Raw genomic sequence first — 23048 nt, 5'->3', positions numbered from 1 at the left:
GCTCAATTATTTTTTCAGTTATCTTTATCGCCAAAGGCAAAATTTGATTATCGCCGATAATTAATCGCCGATAAATTTTATTTCGGATCAACACACAAGCGTAAAGAACATAAAAAGTAATATTTTAACTAGCCACCTAGTTAATGAAACTAAAATTAAAACCAGTTCTTCTTCAGTGCCTGAAGTGTGTGTGCACAGGTCGTTATCAGGGGAGGGGGCACGCACCCCTGCAGCGACGGTCCTGACAACACAATAATTTTCAGAGTTGCAAATTGCAATGCAATGAAATGCATGCAACAAGTCTCTTGTTGTTTTGCTGCAATGGGCGATCGCGAGTAAATTTTACAATTAAAATGTAAGCGCAGTAGCGCACAGGCGGCACAACTTCCTTTGAAGCGAAGCGAAAGAAATTGGCAAGTGGTTTATGAAAGTGTCGCAATACGAGGCCGCTTTTACATCGAAAACACGGTCTTTCGCGCCACCTCACGATCAACTATTTTATTCTTGTGTTTTCTTTTTTCGTTGGAAGTGTTAGTTTTTAGTAATTGTAGTAAAAAAATAAAATCTCTCTCGTCAAAACATGAAACTAACTGTTTTAAGGGCATTAAATCTTTAGATGAGTAGATTAACTAAAATTGCAAGAACTTGCCTTGAGACGTGCGGTTACGTCACAAACTCAGATTAAAAGACAAAATTCACACACAATAACAACACAAGATCGGTTATAGACTGTAAGATCGATTTTTTTTCTAGCTTGGCGATATAACTTTAATCCAAAAATAATAACCAAATGCATAAGTGCCATTTAACTTAAAAAGTTAACGCATTTGTGCCGAAAGTGAAAATAGCCTACTTAAAAAAATTTTCGAAAAATTTAAATATTGCATAGCCTAATTATGACCTAAAAAACATATCACAATTATTTTTTTCCTCATTGTGTTTGTACTTTTTGAGAAAACAAGCCGTCCTATATATAAGACGCTAGGCAAATCCGTTATCAAATTTCACAAGTTTCTTATGCGTAATGCTTAAGCGTTAATACATTTTACTTATCGCTCAAAGTGATAAATGGGAAATGTCTTGTTCATGTCTTGTCATGTCATTATTGTCATCGAGCATTTTATTGAAATGAAAGTTCAAAAAATATGAAGATGAAAATTAGCAAAGTAACGAAACATCACTGAAACAAGTCATTGCGGAATATGATATTGCTTGAAGCATTTGACATGCAGACCGACATCACATTTTTTGCATCTTGTAGTAGTTTTTGCATGACAATAGGCGGATCGAGTTGCGTGGTAAAATTACGCTAAATACAGTATAACCTTTCTCATTTACTGTAGCCTACCTATGCGACATAGCCTACCTCAATCAAATACTTTTATTCCCACTAATACAGTGCCTGCATTGTAATTCTTATCTCAACAACTCAGCGTTCTGCCATTGCTTTAATGATGGTGTTAATAAAGAAAACAAAAAAAATTATCTGAACTTATCAGTAAATTACGATAATTATGTTATTGTTCTTAAACAAACACGACTAATTTGACAAGCTTGATGGATTTCACAGTATGCACATTTTTACTACCAATAACGCTTAAGATTACTGATAAATTTTCAAGCATTTTGCGTTTTTGGGAATTTTTTCAATTATTGCTGACTTTGCTGTAAACAGCCAGCAGAAAGCAAAATACAAAGTTTGGAATTTGTTATGGTATTTTCATTTGATTTAATTATTTTGCCTACTGCTCGTAAGCGGCAGTGTAACTCAATTGATAAAAGCATCCAACTGGTATCTGAAGGTATAATTATAAGCACGGCGGTTACCTCAGTGGTTTGATTCTGGATCAAGAGGTTGAAGATTCGATACCTACTGCCGCTATTGCGATTCTATTTATGCATAACTTACAAAAGTTTTGTCCCTTTACAGTATATTATGTTCGATTTTTCGGCATGTTGATGAAAACAGTTCGTGCTGCATGGGATGGGGCAGCGCTAATCAAGAAAAAATTTTTTTATCGTTATTGGACATTATCGGCGATACTTTTATCGTTTATCGTTATCGCTTAACTTTTTTTTGATTTATCGTTTATCGTTATCGCTTTAGGAATTTTTTGTTTATCGATTATCGTTATCGCTTAACTAAAAAATGAGTTATCGCGCCCAACACTGCTTAGAGGCCAGAATAATTCCAACTGTCGCGATTAAATTCCCACAGAAGCTTCCACAGTCGTTTACAAGGATGAAAATTCCTACAATCAATAATTACAAAATAAAACTTGTCGCGATATATTTCCATACATTTATTCTACTGATGCGAATCTCCACGCTACAGTAGCACCGGGTGGTGGTCAGCTCCGAAAGTTGCGCATTGTGAGATCAGCAATGCATCTTCTGATTGGTCAACGCAAGCCCTGCCTGTTGATGACGTCATATCGCTAACGTGGTTAAGTTTCAGTGTTTTGTCCGTATCATGCCTTGTCACTGTGGGAGAGGTTAATTTTAACAACAGTAGGATACACTCTGAGACCTCTAGAATCTAGAGTCTAGAATAAAAAAATTAAAAATCTGTCCAAAACCTCAGTCCTACCCTGGAAATTTCTTTTCATGTAAAGTTTTCTGCCACAATAGAAATGGCTTAGTTTCTGGCCGCAAATAACGTTTCGTACAACAACATTGGATTTTTCATTTGGCTTGGAGTGGGGCGAATAATGTACGACTCCGGCTTCAGCGTTGCCAGAATTTTTTTAATTTTTGTCCTTTTTTATTTTTTAAAATTTAATTTCACTTCAAGTTGTGATCAAAATTAAAACGGCGATTTTGATAAAAACTAACAAGAACAAACACTTCTGTTATTCTGGTAATGTTTTTGAGCTCAATATGGAGAACAAGACACAATATTTAAAAAAAAATGCAAACAAACTTTATTGTTTTATATTAAGTCAGAGTCGGACTTTTTTTAAACGACTCTGACTCCGCAGCCCTGAATAAAATTTCTCAAATCACTGTCCAGTGTTTCGACCTGAAGAACATGCGAATCTCATAGACCCTGATATGAAGACACTGCTCTGGTTGCAACAATTGGGAGATGTTACCTGAATTGCTGCCTCATAAGCAAGAAGAAGAAGAAGTCTAACCTAGCACATAATCAATTGTTTGATCGGGGTTTTAGTAATCAATGTAAACTGGTTTTGCTTGTCAGTGACTCTACTCACAGGATCTAGCCCATAAAGATTTTTCGCAGCGTTTTACTTTTAATCACCAAGCAAACCTGTTTTTTTTTAAAGCAGAAAGTATTACTCTAAATTAATGAAAACAGTTGATTATAGAGCTTTTGTCAAACCAGTTTTGTTTTATAGTCAAAGCTTGTTTGTAGTTTGTAAGTAAAATTTTGACTTGAAATCTTCTCAGCTCCTAAAGTTATTCAGTTTTGAATTGATTCAACGTCCACAAACGTTAAATCAACTTGAAAAGAATTCTGCTGGTTTGGTTAATTACAAGTTCGAAGACAGATCGTTTCCTCTTCGAAACAAGTTTATGCAACATTCAACTAAAATTGCTATTTCATCCAGTGACGTTGAAAAGATGCATGACAGCTTTTGTTGGTTTGTTTGTTAACTGGATTGGTCTGAGCAAAACTTCACTTGAACGTACCCACAACACAAAGTTACGTGGAAATAACTATTCGTTTTTTTTACTCCACTTTGATTCATTATAACTTGAAATTGACATCGGTTTAGTGTAAGTAAACGTTGGACACGCAATAGATTGAGTTTCGCTTTTAGCAGCACGATCGTTGTTACTTTACCTAAGTAAACGTTGTAGAAAGAATATTATTCAATTCCCTGACTCAACATTTCATCACGCATCGCGCTCATGTGGAGCGCGTGCCGCCTGAACTAGATGAATGTGATGAAATAAAACGTGGGAAATCGAACACGCTTAAACCACTCTGCAAGTTGTAACGACTATCAGCGGTTTAACAACAGCATAGTGGTAGGATTTGCAAATAGTTGAAAAATAACAAAGTTTGCAAGACTCTCCAAGTGCTGCAGATGCGTCGAGGTTTGAAACACCTGCACACTGCCCAGTTCTAATTTTTCATCGTTTTTCAAATCGTTTTCATCATAAACGCTGGAAATCACCACTAGTGAATGTTGGAAATGAAAAGCTTGTCAGAAAAATAATGGGACAGTCCAACGTGCAAATTAGATCTTCTTTGCATTGATTTGCAGACTGCAAATCAATGCAAAGAAGGACTAATTTGCCAGTTGGGAAAGAAGCAGTTTTTGCTTGATTTGGTTTTCATTCAGTCACTAGTTGATTGTTTTGTCAAAATTTGATAGAATGCAAAACGGATTCCAAGGCATTGAAGTGAGCGGGATGGGAATTGAGGTTCTTGGACCAATAAAATACAAAAGAGGTAAGTTAAATTTTATTTGAATCTAACTAAGTTACTACCCTGATAGGAAAATCTGTCATTTTTACATTGATTCAACGTCTGCAGACGTATTTTATAATGTATTTTATTATATAGTGTAAAAATGACCGATTTTGCTGCCTGTGTAAGGACTAGCCAAAGAATGTGCACATGAGGTGCAAGTCGAAATGAAGAGGGCCTTCTGGCTACATATTGATGCAAACCCGCGTTTGTTGAATGGTGAAGCGGTATGAGATCATAAAATATAATCCAGTTTTTCTATTTGAATTATCAGAGGTTCGTTGTGACCGTCCCAAACCTTTCCATTTATTTCACGTCTAACACGTGGTAACCTCCTCATTTTTGTTACTCTGCTTTTTTCTAACCTTTTGAACTGCTACGTGTTGGATACGCTGTGTTTTTACTCTGGACAGATGCATAGCATAGCCAGCACAAAATTTCTAGGGAGGCGAATAAGTATTTTTTCAGATGTAGATTTGTAGTAGATGATGTAATTGAGCCCGGCAACGAGTCATTGAAAGCAGTACATCCATAGGGGGTCTGGGGGGCCTCCGAAATTTTTGATAAAAATACCTTAAAATTGTCCATTTTGAAATTACCTTCAGCCTAAATCAATAGTAAAACTTTGTCAAATGATGCTGCAATATAGTGTGCAATTTTTATTTAAAATATTTTGGGGGTTAGGGACAATTTCCTCCCCCGACTACGCCACTGGCTGTGGATATCAGAAATACACTCAGCGCCATAGCCTAGAGGCAATTTCAGTGCAGCCGGAAGAGGCGCTGACGAGTCGATCGCATTGCGAGAGCATTCCTTTAATCTTTCACAAATTTGGTTATTCGGATAATCCGGGATTGAGTCATACCTAAAATCGCTGTAGGCTACATTTGATTTATGTTTTATCCCGTTCTTTTCAAATAGTCATGCCTAAGATCGTAAAGCGTTTATCATAAACACAATTGTTTGATGCTTACAACATTGGCTACTACAATACTATTGGCTACTACTTGGAAAACATGCGACGGATATAAGCCACATTTTTCATGAAAATCTCATCATATTTGTGGCGAGAAATAGAAGCCTTGTTTGTCCTGCATGGAAGACGCTTCTGCTTCGATGTGAAACAACAATTTACGCGACAAAGCGTGCACCCGGAAAATCGTGTCGATGTCGTCACGCACGCGTTAGTTACGTCATACTCATACTAGAAGAATCGGGTACAAAGGTTGCTTCATTGTTGACCAATGACCATGTGTCATTTGTTAAGCAGAGTTGCCAACGTTCACGAATTTAATCTTTTTTAAGGAAAGCTAACTAAAAATATTTGGTGTGGAGTTTTGGTCTGTTGTTTTACAAACTTTTATAACTTTTGTTTCTTCATATTTTTTAATGCCATAGTTTTTCTTCATAATTTAATATTTTTAAACTATTTTTTTTGAAGAAATGAAAGTTCTGTTTTTTTCCTATATACTGTATTTAGCCTATTTTTATACGAAGTTAACTTACGGTTGCAGTTCTACCTCATTGCTTTCAATGCAATATTTCCGCTTAGATAGCGCACAAAGAAATTGGAATCACCCAATTTGTCGGCAGCCGTGGTCGAGTGGTTAGCGCGTTGGGCTCGCAGTCGAGAGCCTGCATGTTCGACTCCAGCCACCTGCAATTGCTGTTGTTTCTCTGGGCAAGAAACTTTACGATAATTGCCTCTACCCAGTGATCGATTTCGAGTAATGGGTAGTACCAAATTTAAGTTATGAGTAGAGTAGACAACCGGAAACAGACATTGCCGTCGGCTGCAGCGTGGGTCAGGTGTATGTCGGAAGGCGTACACCGATGCATAGCGCTCAAGTCCGCTTTCCTGCAATGCAGGATAAAGATAAACAAACAAACAAACAAACAAACCCTTTCATCTGCACCCCACGAATTACCCAATTATTTTGCTTTACTTCTGACTTTGCTATAACTTAAGGAGTAACCACCTTTTCGGAGAATATTATGTAAATAGCAAAAAATGTGGAAAACACAACTTGTTAGTAAAAGAATACAAGGAAAAAGAGTTGATTATGAACAAGAACAAGGTAGGCAAAGAAAATTCCACAAATAGAAATACAGATAATGAAAATATCAACGACTATTTTATTTTCCATGCAAGCTTATTGTGACAACAGCACAATATAACCACAGTCTCTATATTTAGACTGTGATATAACTGCACAATATGACAGCTGAAAAGAAAAAGACTAGCCTATTTTGTAGCATAATTATTAGTTGGCCGTCCATCCGCCCCGATGGCTAAGTTGGAAAAACGCTTGACTTTGTACACAAAAACAAACAAGTTCGAGCGGCGCTGGTTCGACTCTCGGATTGTAAAGCTTGCTCTCCATTCAGCGGGACCTAGTGGATGGAATAATTTAAAACAACACTTCAACAACAAGCAGAAACTTTCCTCTTCAAACTCGGTAACCGTGCCTGCGATAGTGATTTAAAGCATCCATAAGTGGGCTATGACATTCGAAACTGTCGATGCAAGCTATCAAAAAAGCTTTCTTAGTCCGTAGTTTAACATTTCCACAATCATAACGATCATTATCATAAGTCTCATATTGCCGATTATCTTAAAGTTTTGTTGTTTTTATTCATGAACATCACAACCTTAAGACCAGACGAACCAGAACGACCAGCGAGAACAATACACGTCAACAGAGCAAAGGTTTAGAAAAAGGTAGAAGCGACAAAGCACAAAAGTTAAACGTGATTAAGACGGAAATAAGTTGAAAGTTCAGTTTCATGTTTTATTTCCAACTAATGACCATCAAAGCAAAAAAGCAATTTCATTTGTCATAACATAGCAGGGGTCTAAAAAAGGTAGCCTATACAAGCGACAAACTGAGAACGTTAAAGCGTGCTCGAGAGAAAAAGATTTTACTAAATTCAAGGAGTTTGGCACAATCGCAAGAACTTTAGAAGTTTGAAAATTGAAGCAAATGTGAAAAAACTCAAAAATTGGTGTCTGAGAGAAAAAAATAGCCTATACGGCTATAGGCCTAGCCCAGGCCTGTAAAAAAATAACAAAATAACATGTAAAAACAAACTTAATAGACAACTGCCATATTGGTAGGCCGTGGTGTGTTACCAAGAGCTTTGATAATAATCAACGTGTGATGCACAGCTCTTGATGAGTTGTGTTAGTAATTAATCAACCAGTAAACGTGAAGATTATCGTTTTGTTGTCTCTTTAAAGTGAATAAGTTTAACGTTGCGTCCATTTCCAAAGTTATTTAATTTGTGCTTATCTAGTTTTTGAAGATTGAAGTAATTTATTTATTAAATTTTAGTTTAACGATTCTAAAAGTAGATATGTTTTCTGTTGTATTTACAAATGCAAACTTGGTTGTTTTTGACTTGGTGTATATTTTGTCGCTCTGAAAATTTTTGACTGGCAACTCTGACAAGACAACAGCTGGGAATTTTGTTTTGCACTTTTCCATTTCTGTAGTATTTGTTGCACTGCGTGTGTTGGCGATTGGTGTTGTAGAATGTAGAGTTTACCACAGCAAACATACTAGTCTGTTTTAGTGCTTGCGGAAGTACAGTCGGTTGGTGGAGTGTGCTGACTTGCTAGAATTTTGTATGTAAGGTGCTTTTGCCATCAGTTAATTCTGTCAGGCTTGTGTTTTTAACCTTTTGCAGTAGCCTAAGTACAAAGGTTACGATTGAAAAATATAACAGAAAAAAGAAACTACACTATTTTATAATAATATATTTTAGACCAGATAAGGGTAAAATAGTGTTAATAAAAAGCAATTTAATGGGTGATTGCCACCTACGTCTCGTAGTTATATTGGGGTAATAATGAAAAACAGACCATGAGTATGGTAGCCTATGCTATGTTGCTTTTGACGTTTTGTGATCAATACGATAGGTATCCACATGCAGGGGATTGATCTTACTAGCTTTACCAGAACCTCATTAGCCTACTGGAAACAAAGCCTGTTTCCATGTCTGCACAGTGTTGATTTGATAGTAGCATAAGCGAATTCTACAAACAGCATAGCGCAGATATTATGTTGTGTTTAAGATATGAGCAATCAGGGTATTGAGTTGAAAAGTAAGCTGTAATTTTAAAAATAGATTTTACATAATATGTGTTTATGTAAGGTATAATGGAGTAATTCCGGACATGAGGTACTTCCGGACAGCCTGGGGTAATTCCTGTTCTAATCGTATTATCAGTTCATTTTATTTCAAAACAGAAGTATAAAGAATAAATGCACACGTAAATACAAAATAACAAAGTAAGTAAACAACACAACACAAACAAAATACATTAATGCGTTCATAAAGTGACTTCCCCAGTCCAAGGATAAAAAAAACATTCAAACACAATCTTTTTCAGAGTGAGCAAAATGTTCCTTTTTTATATACATATAATTTAGCTTTCGAGCGCCAAATGTTGTGAAATACTGAAAAAATAAAGTTTCTGTGCTGTCCGGAATTACCTGTAACGGTAAGGCTACGGGGAAATTTCGTTTTTTGCATTAAAAGTGTGCATGTCCAGAATTACCCCACAGACGGGGTAATTCCGGATAGTTAGGCACTGGAAATGTAGGCCTCATCTTGTGGCCATCTTAAAATAATTTTAGAAAATTGCTGTAGCATACTATTAACATATGCGACATGCGTGAATGTCTTAAATTTGCATTGGGGTCAATTTAAAAGCAACACGTGAGCAATGGTATTCCGAAAACGGAAATTCTGTCCGGAATTACCTCTTTATGCCCTATTTGCATATGCAAATATTCTGTCATAACATAGTTTACTCTGTATTATATAAATCAAACTTATGTTCTATTCCTAAAAAGGTATTTTTTTTATTTGTTGCGCTGCTTATGCATAGTCCACAAGTAATCAATGACATAAATTTAATGAGGAAAAGTATAAAAAATGAGATATAACCTAAACTGAATCCTATTCTTAGGATTCGATTTGTCCAAACAGTTTAGGATTTGGGCAACACTAAAAGGCGGAAATGCGGAAATAAGCCGAAATAACTTTAGAATTAAAACAGTCATAGTATTTAAGAAAACAAATCAATAGATTTTTTTCCTAAAGTCTGAACCTTAAAACATTTGTACAGGCAAACACTCACAATAGTATTTCAATAAAATTTAATTTTTAATTTATTATATGTTGTGGAACCGGTTTTCATTCATTGGAACTCTTCAGCACAACTGGATCGAAACAAAATTATTTGAAACAAAAATTAGCCTACAATATAAATATCAGCACAACTGTACCAAAAGAACGAAAATTTACATACGGTATTAATTAGATAAATTGTTCAGGGCCTCCATTTTCTTTTCCTTTTCTTCATTGTATTGGCGAAAACGCAACTATCGAATAGTATAATTTGGCCTAGCTTGAGCAAGTAACGGCAAACAGTTGAAAATTCAAATAAAATTTACTAATCAGGAAGATTACAGAAATGCTTTGTCGGTGAAAGCTAGAATAAACGCTTCTATTACATCATCATGCAAAACTAGCAATATGCAAAAGTTAGCATTCAATGCGGCAGAAATATGCGACAAGGGATGGAACAACTATAAAAAACCGTATCTATGATCAAAAGTAGGAAAAAACTAACTGGAAAAGAAGATCTGGTACTATGACACTTCCTCAAAAGGAAGTGCCCTTTTGAGGAAGTGTCATAGTACCAGATCTCTTTTTCCAGTTAGTTTTTTCCCACTTTTGATCATAGTATTTAATGATCTCACAATTGCTTCTAAATAATATCTTTCAATGATATTTCAACATAAGAAAATGTTCGGTATTGAGTTGTGGCTAAAAATCGCATTTCTGCCTTTTTCCTATTTCAATAAATTCCATTAAATTTCAAAATTTACTCCAATAACTGTGGAATTAAAACAGTTAAAGTATTTAATGACCTCACAATTGCTTCTAAACAATATCTTTCAATGATATTTTAACATAAAAGTAGGTTCGGTGGTGAGTTGTTAAAAATCGCATTTTCGCCTTTTTCCATGTTGCAACATTTCATTCTTTCATGATGAAGGTGTCGCTATGTTAAACAATATGGATGCCAAGATCGTATTTCCGCGTTTTCTACATCGGCATTAAATCGCTACTTCTGCGGACAATACGCCATTTCAAGCCCGGCTTATTTCCGCGTTCTGCATTTCTGCCTTTTAGTGTTGCCCTTAGGATTTGAATCGATTCAGTATTTTCAATTGCCCATCTCTATTAAAAACACATTATTATTCATATTATGTTGACTAAACTAAAATTGGAATTTTGGAATAGCTAATCAATGCAAATATTTAGATTTTATTTCTATTCTATGATACAACTCGCACTCTTAGTGGATAAAATCAGTTAGAATAGACCAGAGGTCACCAAATGGCGGGCCGCATGCGGCCCGCCATGCCGTATCGCTGCGGCCCGCGGAAGGTATCAGCGTACAAGTATAATCAAAAATACTTTTCTTGAGGAGTCAATGAGCATGAAGGTAAAAAATACTTTCCGGGAAGCATATTATTTTCGCTTTGCATACGATTCCACCGACCATTCAGATTGTAGTTCTAGGTGGGGGTCGCTCAACGTTATTCCAATGCGATGTCCAGCCACAATGTCCCAGTGGTTGATTAAAATGTCTGTTTTCGAATTTCGAAATTGTCTGTGAGCATAGGGTTGCTTATTTTAAGTTTGTGAGTGTCATGTAAACACTAGTGTGCGTTTCACCGTTATTGTGTTTCACAAGCAGTGTTCCCTTTAAGCAAGTTTTTGTTAGCAAAATAGGCCGGTGTGCCAAGTCAATTTATAATGAATTGACAAAGTATCATATATAAATTTAAAGACTTTTTCTGGTTGTATCAATAAAATGAAATATCTTCTGACAGGTGTTGTTTGTATTAATTCTGGTTGTATTTTCATAAGACAACTTCTGGTTGTATTATGGCTGTATTTTCATAAGACAACTTCTGTTTGCATTATGGTTGTATTTTCATAAGACAACTTCTGGTTGTGTTATGGTTGTATTTTCAAAAGACAACTTCTGGTTGTATTATGGTTGTATTTTCAAAAGACAACTTCTGGTTGAATTATGAAAATATTTAGTTTGATACTGCAAAATGTTGTTAATCAACAATTCTTGCCATGCTGATAAGCACCGCAAGTAACAGTTGTCAAATAATCAAGAAATACGGTTTTATAGACTCTCACAAAAAGATGAAAAACCAACTCATTGCTTTTTTAGAAGGAACACTGTTCATGAGTTACGATAGAAACGTTTTTTTTCGGTAATTTCTACAAGTGTTTGTTTCATGGTGCCTAGTTTCTTTCTCCCCGTTATTGGAGCCTATTGTTCGCTGATATGTTAGCAGCATAGCAGGTCACTGTTGTTGCCTGTATTGCGATGTGTCAAACATTTGTTTGGTTACTGAAACTGTTAATTGCAAGATATCTTTTGCGAAGCGAAGTGACATCACTCTTGCTTGGCGACGAATATTCTAATGAAACCGTTCGCCTCGCTACAAGTGCGCAAAACAAGTGGCCTCGTTTATTAGACATTGTTAAAGAAGTCAAAAGTGTTGTTAAAGAAGCTTGGCCTGGCGGTAGCGTTGTTCGACTAATTTTGTTGCTGCGGTATTCTAAGATAAATAGTAACAACATGTAACGCTGAATACAGGGCACGAAATGCGTTCATTTCTAGCATAAGAGTCAACCTACCTAAAATTTTATTAGTGCGGCCCGCCACAGCTCTCCTTAGTGCCAAAGTGGCCCGCATGCAAAAAAGGTTGGTGACCCCTGGAATAGACCAAAGGATTGAGAGCCCATGTTTACACAGTTAAGCTATAAATTGAATGTCAGCAATGCCTAATACGTGAAAATTAAAAGATTACAGCAAACTGTTCAGCTCCTACAAGCTCGAAAAAAGTACCGAGTCCAAAGTAGGCTGGTCCAGTTGACTGAGAAACTTTATTTTCAGACTTTTTATTTAGTCTTGGTACTGGTAGAAACTAAATTTCTTCATTTAATAATTAGTATGATTCTAGATTTATTAAGTATTTTAGGCTATACAAGTTTAGGAGATAGCCCATAAAAGGTTAAAAACAAAATAGATTTACCATATCTTTTTTAAGCCTTCAACTGAGATCTACCAAAGTTTTATTAACTCACCTTCTGTAATTGGTTTAGGCCAGTGTTCAGCTGCATCACTACAGTCATTAGAGCAAAATATGTTGACTTCATGATCATGATGCAATAACAATGCTAACTCTTTCTCGCTGGATTTTTCTAAAGTCTGAGAAAGTGCTGTAGACCTGTCACTGCCATAATTGTTTTACTGCTGCAAGTTAAATTGTTACTATTTATATATATTTTTCTCTGCTTGCTAAAAGTTAAACAGGTGCGGCTGTATAAAAAGGTTTGCGTCTTATAGATGCAGACAGTTAGGTACCTGCCAAATACGTGTTCACACTGTGGCGTCAGAATATTTAAGTGTGGTGCACTGTGGCATCCAGTCATTCAGGAGCTATTCGATATGTTAAATTACACTCATAAACTGGATGACGAATCTATTCAGTGGCTGCTCGGCATCTGCCCAACCATTTAGACCGAGTTGCCGCCACTACCCAAGGGTGGTGAAAGGCAGAGCCCCTCGACCCCTGGAGTGCCAAAAAAGGTTCACACAAAGAAGACGATTAATCAAAAATGCTTGATTACACAGATCAACAAAATTTTTTTTTTTAAAACACAACATGTGAGAGTGATCTTGGGATATTTTGAGGCCCCTGATTCCGAAAATGCACTTTGGTTTTTCAAATTGGCTCTAGTTTTTCAGATACAGTAAAATTATTTTTTGGCAGTTTCGAGTGGGTTGGGTTGTACGTACGTCACTAGGTTGAATAAGCCATATAATTAGAAAATTGGTCGTTCATTTTAAATTCAAACTTTGGTCAGACTATGAAGTAGCATTAGTCTACTCTTGAGCAAAATGTCACGTTATATCGAATTCCTCCTCCCCCAGTGACAAAATAGTCGTTTTTTAATATTCGTCTTTGTTTTGATTTGAAATGGTTTTCGAATTCCCGCCTCCCCCACTGAGAAAATTCTGTGTATGCCACCCTGCTGTATTACCATCAACCACCTAATGAAATGCACTTTATTGGGAATAGCACCTGAACGATCGGGTGCAACAGTGTGCGCACCTATTTGGCAGGCGCCTAACTGTCTGCACCTAAAGGATGGGCTCCAATATAAAAAACCATCGCGAGCTGTAGTTGGCCCGCAAGTCAGACTTTGGACACCCCTGTAGTAATAGCATGGTGGCAGACTGTTATTTCTAATATATCAACACCTTGACCTGTGAGCATTCTGCATTGCAATTTGCAATGCTCTGGACTCTCTATCCTATGTGAGGAAATTGTTTGGTTTGGACGTGCAGACTCAGATCACAGACTACTATTAACAATGAATGTCAAACTGACGTTATGCAGGCTCTCTCCGCTTGGCCAATAGAGGATTTGTTGCTGTGCCAATGTGTAGACCCAGCCCAACCACGGAGCATACTGTAGTGCATGCTAGTAGTACCGCAGAGTTAGTTTAATGTTAATTTAGATTGACAAAAAACAAGAGAAGTAGTGGATGCTCTTCAGTACCCAGCTTCTTGTAGATTAGAAACTACTGTATTGTCAACATGGGCTGGTGGAAGGATTGGCGGTGAGAAAAATACCTCAAACAGCAATGATGGCAACACAAAGGAACAGATGATTTGTTTCAGCCTATTTTAGGGATTTATTAAATTTACAACAGATATTAAAGTTTGAACAAATTCAGCGACATAAATGTTATTATCGTTTTGCAGTGGAAACTTTTCACGTCTCTGTTTTGCTATTATCGCACTGCAACATATCTATTCTCACTTATTTTTAAGAATTGTTTTTGTATTCTTTTAGACTTTATTTTTGTTTTTCTTATACTTTTGTACATATATATCTAGAAAGAAAAATGTCTGAACCAACTCTTCGTAAGCGTAAGCCCCGGACGGTCAGCTCAAGTGTAGCTGCAGACACTACAAATCATAAGTACGACAATGGGAAGTCTAACACAGCGCAAGAGAGTGGTGAAAAAATGAAAGAAATTCCATCTTATGGAATAAAAACGTAATACACTGAGTTTTCAATTTTTATTTGTGATGTATGTTGTCTCCATGGTAGAAAGTTGCTCTTTTCACAACATGAAAAAAATTGACCGCTGTAAATAAAAAAAAACCTACATTTCATGTTTGTCAATTATTGCGCATGTAATCACATTGTTGTGTTGTAGGTGTCACAGCCCTCGACAATCCTTGTTCAGCTCTACCAGCGGATTTGAAGACTATCGAGGCTTTCTTAATTTATGTGTCGTTCTATTGGTAAGTTGACACTTGACAGCTTTCAAAGTTTTGCTCAATCTATAAATACTGCAACACGTTGTTGTAATGCCCAACAATTTTAAACCAGATGCAACTTTGTCTCATACGCTTGTGACCAGTTCTTCAAGTTTCATTCTGTTGTGCAGTTTCATGTAGTAAACAATTATTCAGCAATGTTTGAATGGTGTTGAGTTGGAGTACAGACAGTTAAGTGAAAAGCGCGGTTGTTGCTTAAGCACACGTGGTATAAAATTAATGCAAACAGTTTCATTCCAAGCAGTTATATATAACATCGCAAATAAAACTTTGCATGGGAATTATGTAAAAGAATAACATTTCGTCTCTATGAGATTGCCTCATATTTGTGAACCTGTTTGGGGTGTTGGGCTCAGGTCTCAGGAACAATGTATACCTCATGTTAATGGCCTTGAAGAAACATTAGTGATAATATTAAGTGCTGCAATATGTGAATTGTGAAACCATAGTACGCAATGCATGCATTTATTGATAACTGAACACAAATAACAGTCAAATAATGTGTTTATTCCACTATATTGAATGTATTGTGGTGTTGCTAGTTAAACATCTTACGCTACCCATGGACAATCTATGCTCAACGTTGCAAGATCTCTTGAATACCACATCAATATAATTCACATAATGCAAAGTTTTCAATAATCTTTACTATGTTTCCACCAGGTTGTTTCCAATGCCAGAGTGTTCCTTGAAAACATTATGAAGTAAGTTGCATGTCATCGAATCCTTGAGGCACAGTTGTTTGGGCATTGTCCGAAGTTTCAACATTTACAATAAGAATCCAGTGAACAGAGATGTACCATAGATCATAGATGTAACGTTTGTTGTGAAATTGCGTGGCAAGCAGCGCTCTTGTTGCAACAAGTAGATCTTTTAATGAGATTGATCCGCAATGAAAGTCAAACTAACGCAAATCTGAACTTAGAAACATTTGATTTAGAATTTTTTTTAAATAATTTGCGGGGGGGCAGCCACCCCGAGCTAAATTCACGGGGGGCGCCGCCCCCCCGCCCCTCTGGAGTCGGCGCCTATGCATAGATGTAACGTTTGTTGTGAAATTGCGTGGCAATGTTATATTTCCAGTAGCATTGCATGCCACCCCATGCTGATGTTTAATTCACCAATGAATCATCTCCATTGCAGTGATTGAAATATAGTCAACATTGCTGACGCTAACAACAGGAAGGTTTTATTTGAACGATTATAAATGTTTGTGTGTCATCTGCGCAGGTATGGTATCCTGGTAGACCCCGTCCAGTGGGCGGCAACTGTGCTTCACAATCCTTATGAATGGCCCAACCTGTTGCTTATTTGTGGTAAGTATTCTGTTAAAGTGTAAACGAAACATCATTCTATTGAAGTACGAACTTATCTAGTGATGTTTTGAGTGTGTCTGTGTAGTCTTGTTTGATAAAGTTATAACGAGATTTAAACTTCGATCTCCCAATACCAAAGTCGCGACAGCAGTTGAAGCGTGTCAATCAGTAACTTTTTCTCTGGTTTTTCGGTTGCCTGGTGAAAATATCTGCGAAACGCCGGCTCGCCACCGCGAGCACGCGGCTGTGTCTCGGCTTAATGGCAACTCAAAATAAGGTTAGCAGCTGACCCGAAGACTATAATTATGTCCCTTCATGTTGTCTGTTGTATCGCAGTGTTGGCCCCCTCTATGTTGTTGCAATGGCGCGAAATAAAATTATGATTATTATTGGTGACCATGGTAACCAGAAACTTTGTTTATTACAGCCTCGAACATCTTCATTTTTGCAGCATTCCATCTAGAGAGGCTGCTCGCTAAAGTAAGTGATGTCGTTCCATTTGTTTAATCATTAATTTGTATCGGCACAAACTTAGGGTGCGCTATTAACCAAAAACACATTCCTCAACCAGAGCAAGCTACCACTACCAACGTTCCGCTCTGCTTGACGCTGTTGCGTCTTGCTTGCTCAAAGCTAGGAATTCATAGTTGGGCAGTGGTTTGGTATGCCTTGACCAGAGTTAGAATCAAAGCTTCATTTTCAGCAAATAATTCCAGAGGTTGGTAAGAACTATGTGACATCAGACAGCTTAAAACTCTTAGCAAGAACAACCGTCTGCATCATGACAACGCAATCTTCCACATGAATGAGACTGTTTGAGTTTCCCCGTTGATCGTTTGCTCTCGAATTTCAGCGCCTTCCCTTCTAACCGATTGAATTGAGATCGCTTGCGGTTGTTTCGTGTTCACTTCAATTCATCTTGTCAAAAATATTGTGGTACAGTATTAGGTTAAGATCTTTTTACGATTCGTATGGTTTACTGTCTAACATTGTAGTTGAAAAAGAAAGTGGATATTTCTAAGAAATGTCGGCAAATTTGTTTCTATCCTTGTAGAATCACATCTCTCCAAAAACTGGAGTTGTTCTTCATTCAATCAATCTCTTTATCACAATCATTCTACCTCCGATCCGTATCCTCAGCCAGCCTCCAAATCCAAGTGAGTTATCACCAAACATTTTGTTCATATCCCATCCTGGTAACTTCTGGTTGTTCGTTTCGTGCGCACCGGGATTCCGAGACCGTGGTGTGGGAACTGACCATGATACCTCGGACAGCGTTAAGGCGCTTCTCATGTAGGCGCAAACGCTGTGGCACCAGACGATTTGGCGCTATTTCGAGTAAAGTGTGTTTCATTGGGCGCAAGAAGCTTGTGACAGGCACAGGGTGTTTTATCAATAAACAAATAACTCACGCTTGGCAGGCAGTGGGTTATTAATAAGGGAATGTCCTATCTGTTGTCATATTTTTTTTATTTTTTGGGCATGATAGCATAGACTCTTGGAATATCTTGGACAATGCTTTTTATACGAAGTTTGTATCAAACAGAAAATAATGTTTTAATTGTTTCATCGCGTTTAATAGACCCAATGAAGCTAAAAAGAAGTTACAATTACTTAGGTTTGTTATGTTGCTGCATGACATTTGTCTTTGAGTTGGTCACACAACAAACAAATTGGAATTTTCTACTGAAATCTTGTCGGAATATTTCCCACGTTTTATATTTTCCAGATTATACGCAATTTTATAACTTTTTATATTAATTACTGAACTGTTTTGCGCTTCCTGTGGTTTTTCAATAAAATACTGAGTGGAGAAATTTTGTTTTAATACTTCACAGGTCACACAATCTCATTAGACCATCCTCTCACGTGAGATTGTTTCCTGTTTATTATGTTACCGTCCTGTCGCAAGCACCATGTACCCAATAGCATACACTTCACTCAACATAGCGCTTGGGGGTCTACATAACTACTGCGCCTGAACGTCGTGGACCGTAATAGCCTTGGCCGCAGTGCCGCATGCCGTTCTGATGTGTGTTACTGTAGTTTATGTTACAAATGATCGTGGCATCTATTCAGAGCCCCACCATTGGCATCCACGTCACAATCTTGAACTGACATAGACGAGCTAAAGTAGTGGACGAGCATTAATTAGTTGAAATGTTCATGTACAACTTGGCGCACTTTGTTTACTATTTTGGCAACTTTGTCCCAACGTTTTCTTCCATAGGGTATTTCACTGAGCTTATGATTCTAACTTAAAGATAGCTTAGCAGCGAGTGTCGGGATACCTTGTGGTTGATTCATAACGTGGCTTGTCCTCCCACAGTCGGCTCGTTGGTGGCATGCAGCGTGTATGTGACCGTCTTCCTCAAGCTGTGGTCGTACGCCCAAGCCAACAAGTGGTACAGAGAGGACTACATGAAGACGATGGGAAAGAGGAAGATACAGAGAACGAGTGAGTCGCCCTCCAGTGGTATGAAAGTCATGTAGTTTGGATCAGTGAACGACGACGAGTTTACCTTCAATAGATTGACTGTCAACCACTGATTGGATTGTAGGCGCCACGTATGTGACGTGACATGACTTCCGGGTTCTATTGATATTTATCGAACTCATATTTTTGCATCTCAGTGTCCATGCCTTCCTCAGCGTTGAAAGACATCCGGGATAGTGCGGAAGCTGTCAAGGTGATTGCAGTCTTGTTGGGTTAATTGATCATGTCTATCTGTAGTGGGATTATTCTTTCACCCTACTCTCGTTATGCCGACCGTGATCCCCCTATGACGACCACTGGTATTTTGGTATAGCGCGAGTGCTCGCCATAGCAACGGTTGCCCACCACGTGATCAGAATGGCGCGCTGGTGATGTAGTTGATCAGACTATAGTTTTGTTGCACGCTGTATGTTCTGCATTGCCATGGCAACAACCTATCAGTTATCGGACCATAAAGTTTTTACGGCGTTTTGAAGTGGCCTTATTGTTTTATGCTAATTGCTGTTGTTTTACGTCATTTGAACTTATTTTTAGGTAAAATATCCGTACAACTTGAGCTACCGCAACTTGTATTACTTCATGTGCTCCCCCACATTGTGCTACGAACCGAACTACCCCCGCACCAAGTCCATCAACAAGGCTTACCTCGGGAGGAGGATACTTGAATTGGTGAGTGACTTGCTGAATCTTTGAAGTCGATACAGTTTGCATTGTGCAGATAGATTACATTGTTTGACAATAAACGTACGGCCATCATTTGCTGAACCGTTGTGTTACGTCATATTGCGTTGTATTATGGAAACGTCGGTTATTTCCGCGCATGACGGCAACACAAACACTGGCATTGTTTGCTTGAAAGAAAGTTGTCCAAACAAACCGCCCTGGATGATGCCACCATCGTAATCACCTCGTGTAAGCTGCGCTGGTTCTCGGGAGCGGTTGTGGCTTTTCAAACAAATCTTCAGACGTGGCATTCAGATATTATTCAACGTCGTTTAAATGTTTTTCTGTTAAAAAGCTTTCAATGTAGCATTCCGAGCAGGTTGGAATCCATAGTTTGATTTCAAGATCAGTTGAAAATCTAGTTTGATGTCAAGACATGCAGGAATTGAAAAGGAACTCACAAGCTTGACAACGGTATAAAGGAAAGGTTGCAGATAGTTCCCAATATTCCTTTGAATGGAAAATGTGCGAAACAATTTATATTGTTTACCCTAATGCCCTAGCTACATCCTACATGGGGGTTGGTGGACTCCAACCTACCACCCTTTGAGACTTGTATGACGTCACGATGATTGGATCAATGATAACATTATTATTGTAGATCATTGCAGGTCAGTATCGTGCAGTCTACGAGGGGTACCTGGTACCAATGTTTCATTTCTTTTCAGTTGTTTTTGTTCCACCTCGAAGTCGCCCTGACCCAGCAGTGGATTGTGCCGGTTCTCAGGAAAGCCATTCTTCCCATACATGTAAGTTCCGGTTGGTGACAACCACGAGACGGTATTGAGGGTCTCATTCAGCTTGGAACGTCTAGGGAGGATTGTTCGACAACAATCCTGATTATGACGTAGCAACCAGCATGACCTTTGATCTTTTTGTACAAGTTCAAGGTGAAAGGTCGACAATAATGAGGTAGACGAGGAAGCGAGTCGTGTCCAATTTTATATCATTAAGTATCTTGCTAATGACACAGCCACGTGTTATCAACTAGTGTTGAGCTGATCGCCCTTTGAGCGATCAAAATACCCCACTGCTCTCACGTTGAAATAACGTTAATTTTGCATCGCACGATGGTCATAAGTTAGTTGCAGCAAGCGCCTCTGAGGCCTGACAAGACTCGTAAACTTCAAACCTTTCTGTTAGTTGTGCGCCACCGTGTGGTGACCATGAATAATTTGTTTCAGAAAAGTGAGGGTTCAGTTGTGGTGGAAAGGCTGCTCAAGTTATCGGTGAGTCTGTTACGTACTTCTCTGGATGAAACCACTGCTGTCCAAGAGTGAGCACCTTGGAAGTCCTTATTCAAATAGAATAAGAATAAAATAATCTGTAAGCGTTTTTCTTGGACGGCAATGATTTGATTTGTTCAGCTTTTATTGATCTTGTGTTTGGTTTAGAGTAGACTCAATACAACAAGTCATTTACAACCAACTCAATGTAAAAGAGGGTATACAATGAATATTATCATCACCAGACACAATATCAAGCAAAGCAAGCTATTAAAACTAGACAACTGCTACAAGACAAATTAAAAGTATGAACCACTCAACCGGAGGTGACGGTTTATTTTAGCGGCCACACTGCCCAGTAAAATAAAGTTAAATTTAAAAAAAACTTATCACGTTTGAAGATGAACGTTCTTACCAACACAAGTTTAACATGAACCGTTGTGGCCACAGATACCAAACCACCTTATTTGGTTGATATTCTTCTACCTCTTCTTTCACTCCCTCCTCAACGCAGTGGCCGAAGTCATGAAGTTCGCGGACAGGGAATTCTACAGGGACTGGTGGTGAGTCATGTGTCCGCTCGGTGGCGTCATAACTTGCTACATCTTCGTCAGTTTTTTTGATGTGTTGAAGTCTCATGGTTGGTTCACGGTGGCCCGTTTGTAGAATATGAGCAACAAACCACAGACGATTTATGGCTCAAGGAAATTTTCTTTTAGAGTTTAGATTAATAATTATTATCATTCAGATGATAATGATTCGGCTTATCCGAAGTAAAACACACATATAGTTGGGCACTTTGTGAGCAACACAATCATATGATGCTGAGTGTGACGTAACAAACAATCATGACGTTGATCGCAGGAACTCCCCCACCATCGTGTACTTCTGGCAGGCCTGGAATATTCCCGTCCACAAGTGGTGTGTACGACATCTATACAAGCCGCTCCTCTCCACAGGAGTCAGCAGGAAGACCGCGCAGATCATGGTTTTCCTTCTCTCCGCATTCTTCCATGAGGTAAGTGTGGCATTCGAACATCACCGTAGATTCAATTCAATCTTCAAATTACGAGTATAAACGTTGCATCGATTGAAGTAAAATTGCGCATCTGGGATGTAACTTAGCCGGGACATAGCCTGATATTTCTGGTTTGTATTTTGGATGATTGGAGGCTTTGGAGCTATTCACTGATTCTCAACTAATTTGATGGAACAATATTGTGTGCCCGAACGATAGAAGTTGCTTAAAATACGGGTCAGATTTGCGACTTGTCCGTAGTCCGTGCTGCTTTAGAAGTTGCACTTTTAAGAAATTATCCACCAGCTGATGCACATTGTCATGTACGTTGTGCTGCAAGCTCAACTAATCACGAATAATTTTTCCAGTACCTGGTCTCGATACCTCTCCACATGTTCAAGTTATGGGCATTCTTCGGAATGACCATGCAGGTGAGTGGCTTGTTGCCTCGTGTAGCTTTCTATCAACGTCATCAATCGTACAGCATGTCGTACAGGTAGCCTATTGTGACCCTTGTAGCTGTTAGCCATAAAATTAATTCTTGCTTTAAACTTTGTTTGGTAATTAAAGAAGAAAAAAGAGTGATGACAAGGGTGGGAATGGAACCCACGTCATAGAAATGAATAACCCTCAAACCGTTAGGCCACGTTGCCGACGGCGAAACGGTCACTGAATTTTCTTAATGACTATAATCAGCTGATTTAAATGTTGCCTTCTGATTGGTTAACAAACCTCCTCTGCTGCAACGACCTGCAGATTAAAAATACGCTAACCTATGTGAATGCAGGTGGTGGCTATATGACAATGCATTAAATCACCGCTTCCAATGATGAGTCATGTTATCATCAATTGTTTTATATTTTCATCAGATACCCCTCTCCATGGTAACCGAGGCTGTAACAAAACGCTTCAGCAGTCACTATGGCAACATGATCGTGTGGATCTCCCTCATCCTGGGACAACCCATCGCCATCTTAGCTTACGTTTATTATTATTACGTGTTTAATTACTCCGACCCATCAGTATTATAATGAACAATTGAAGCTGGTGTCGTCTGTCGTCAAGAATCATGTGATTCCTGTGCAATTTGTCTTTCGTTCCACGGTCCATGTTTTGTATTTGAGCGTCTTACAATGAAATGGCACTTTTGGTTCGTATCGTGTGGTTGGCTCCAAGTTATTCCGGGGAATCGAACCAGGTATCTCCTTGATTTCTAGTATGCGCTGGTGAGAAATTGAACTGGTGCCCTCACATTGTCATCTATCCAGGAGCGTTACATATGTCGCAGTTTCACTATTTTCATGACATCTAAGATAGTTCAAACACCAAATCAGAGTTCGATTCCCCTACGTTCCAGGA

At 38.2% G+C, this 23048-nt stretch overlaps 1 protein-coding gene across 1 annotated transcript; it reads left to right on the top strand.

The window, feature by feature from the left end:
- The first annotated feature begins 4327 nt into the window (after positions 1-4327).
- Positions 4328-22842, top strand: LOC145768255 (diacylglycerol O-acyltransferase 1-like). Its single transcript, XM_082579737.1, has 16 exons — positions 4328-4423; positions 14460-14622; positions 14786-14873; positions 15573-15613; positions 16140-16225; positions 16653-16705; positions 17280-17382; positions 18555-18683; positions 18860-18915; positions 19257-19391; positions 20114-20194; positions 20630-20674; positions 21122-21234; positions 21536-21689; positions 22058-22120; positions 22559-22842. Exons 1-16 carry the CDS (start codon positions 4348-4350, stop codon positions 22718-22720), a joined length of 1548 nt encoding a protein of 515 aa, XP_082435863.1. The 5' UTR covers positions 4328-4347; the 3' UTR covers positions 22721-22842.
- Positions 22843-23048: the final 206 nt, after the last annotated feature.

The sequence above is a fragment of the Aplidium turbinatum genome, chromosome 4, assembly GCF_918807975.1.
Source record: "Aplidium turbinatum chromosome 4, kaAplTurb1.1, whole genome shotgun sequence".
Classification (NCBI taxonomy): Eukaryota; Metazoa; Chordata; class Ascidiacea; order Aplousobranchia; family Polyclinidae; genus Aplidium; species Aplidium turbinatum.
The sequence above is the reverse complement of the archived record's forward strand: the minus strand, read 5'-3'. Positions and strand labels throughout refer to the sequence as shown.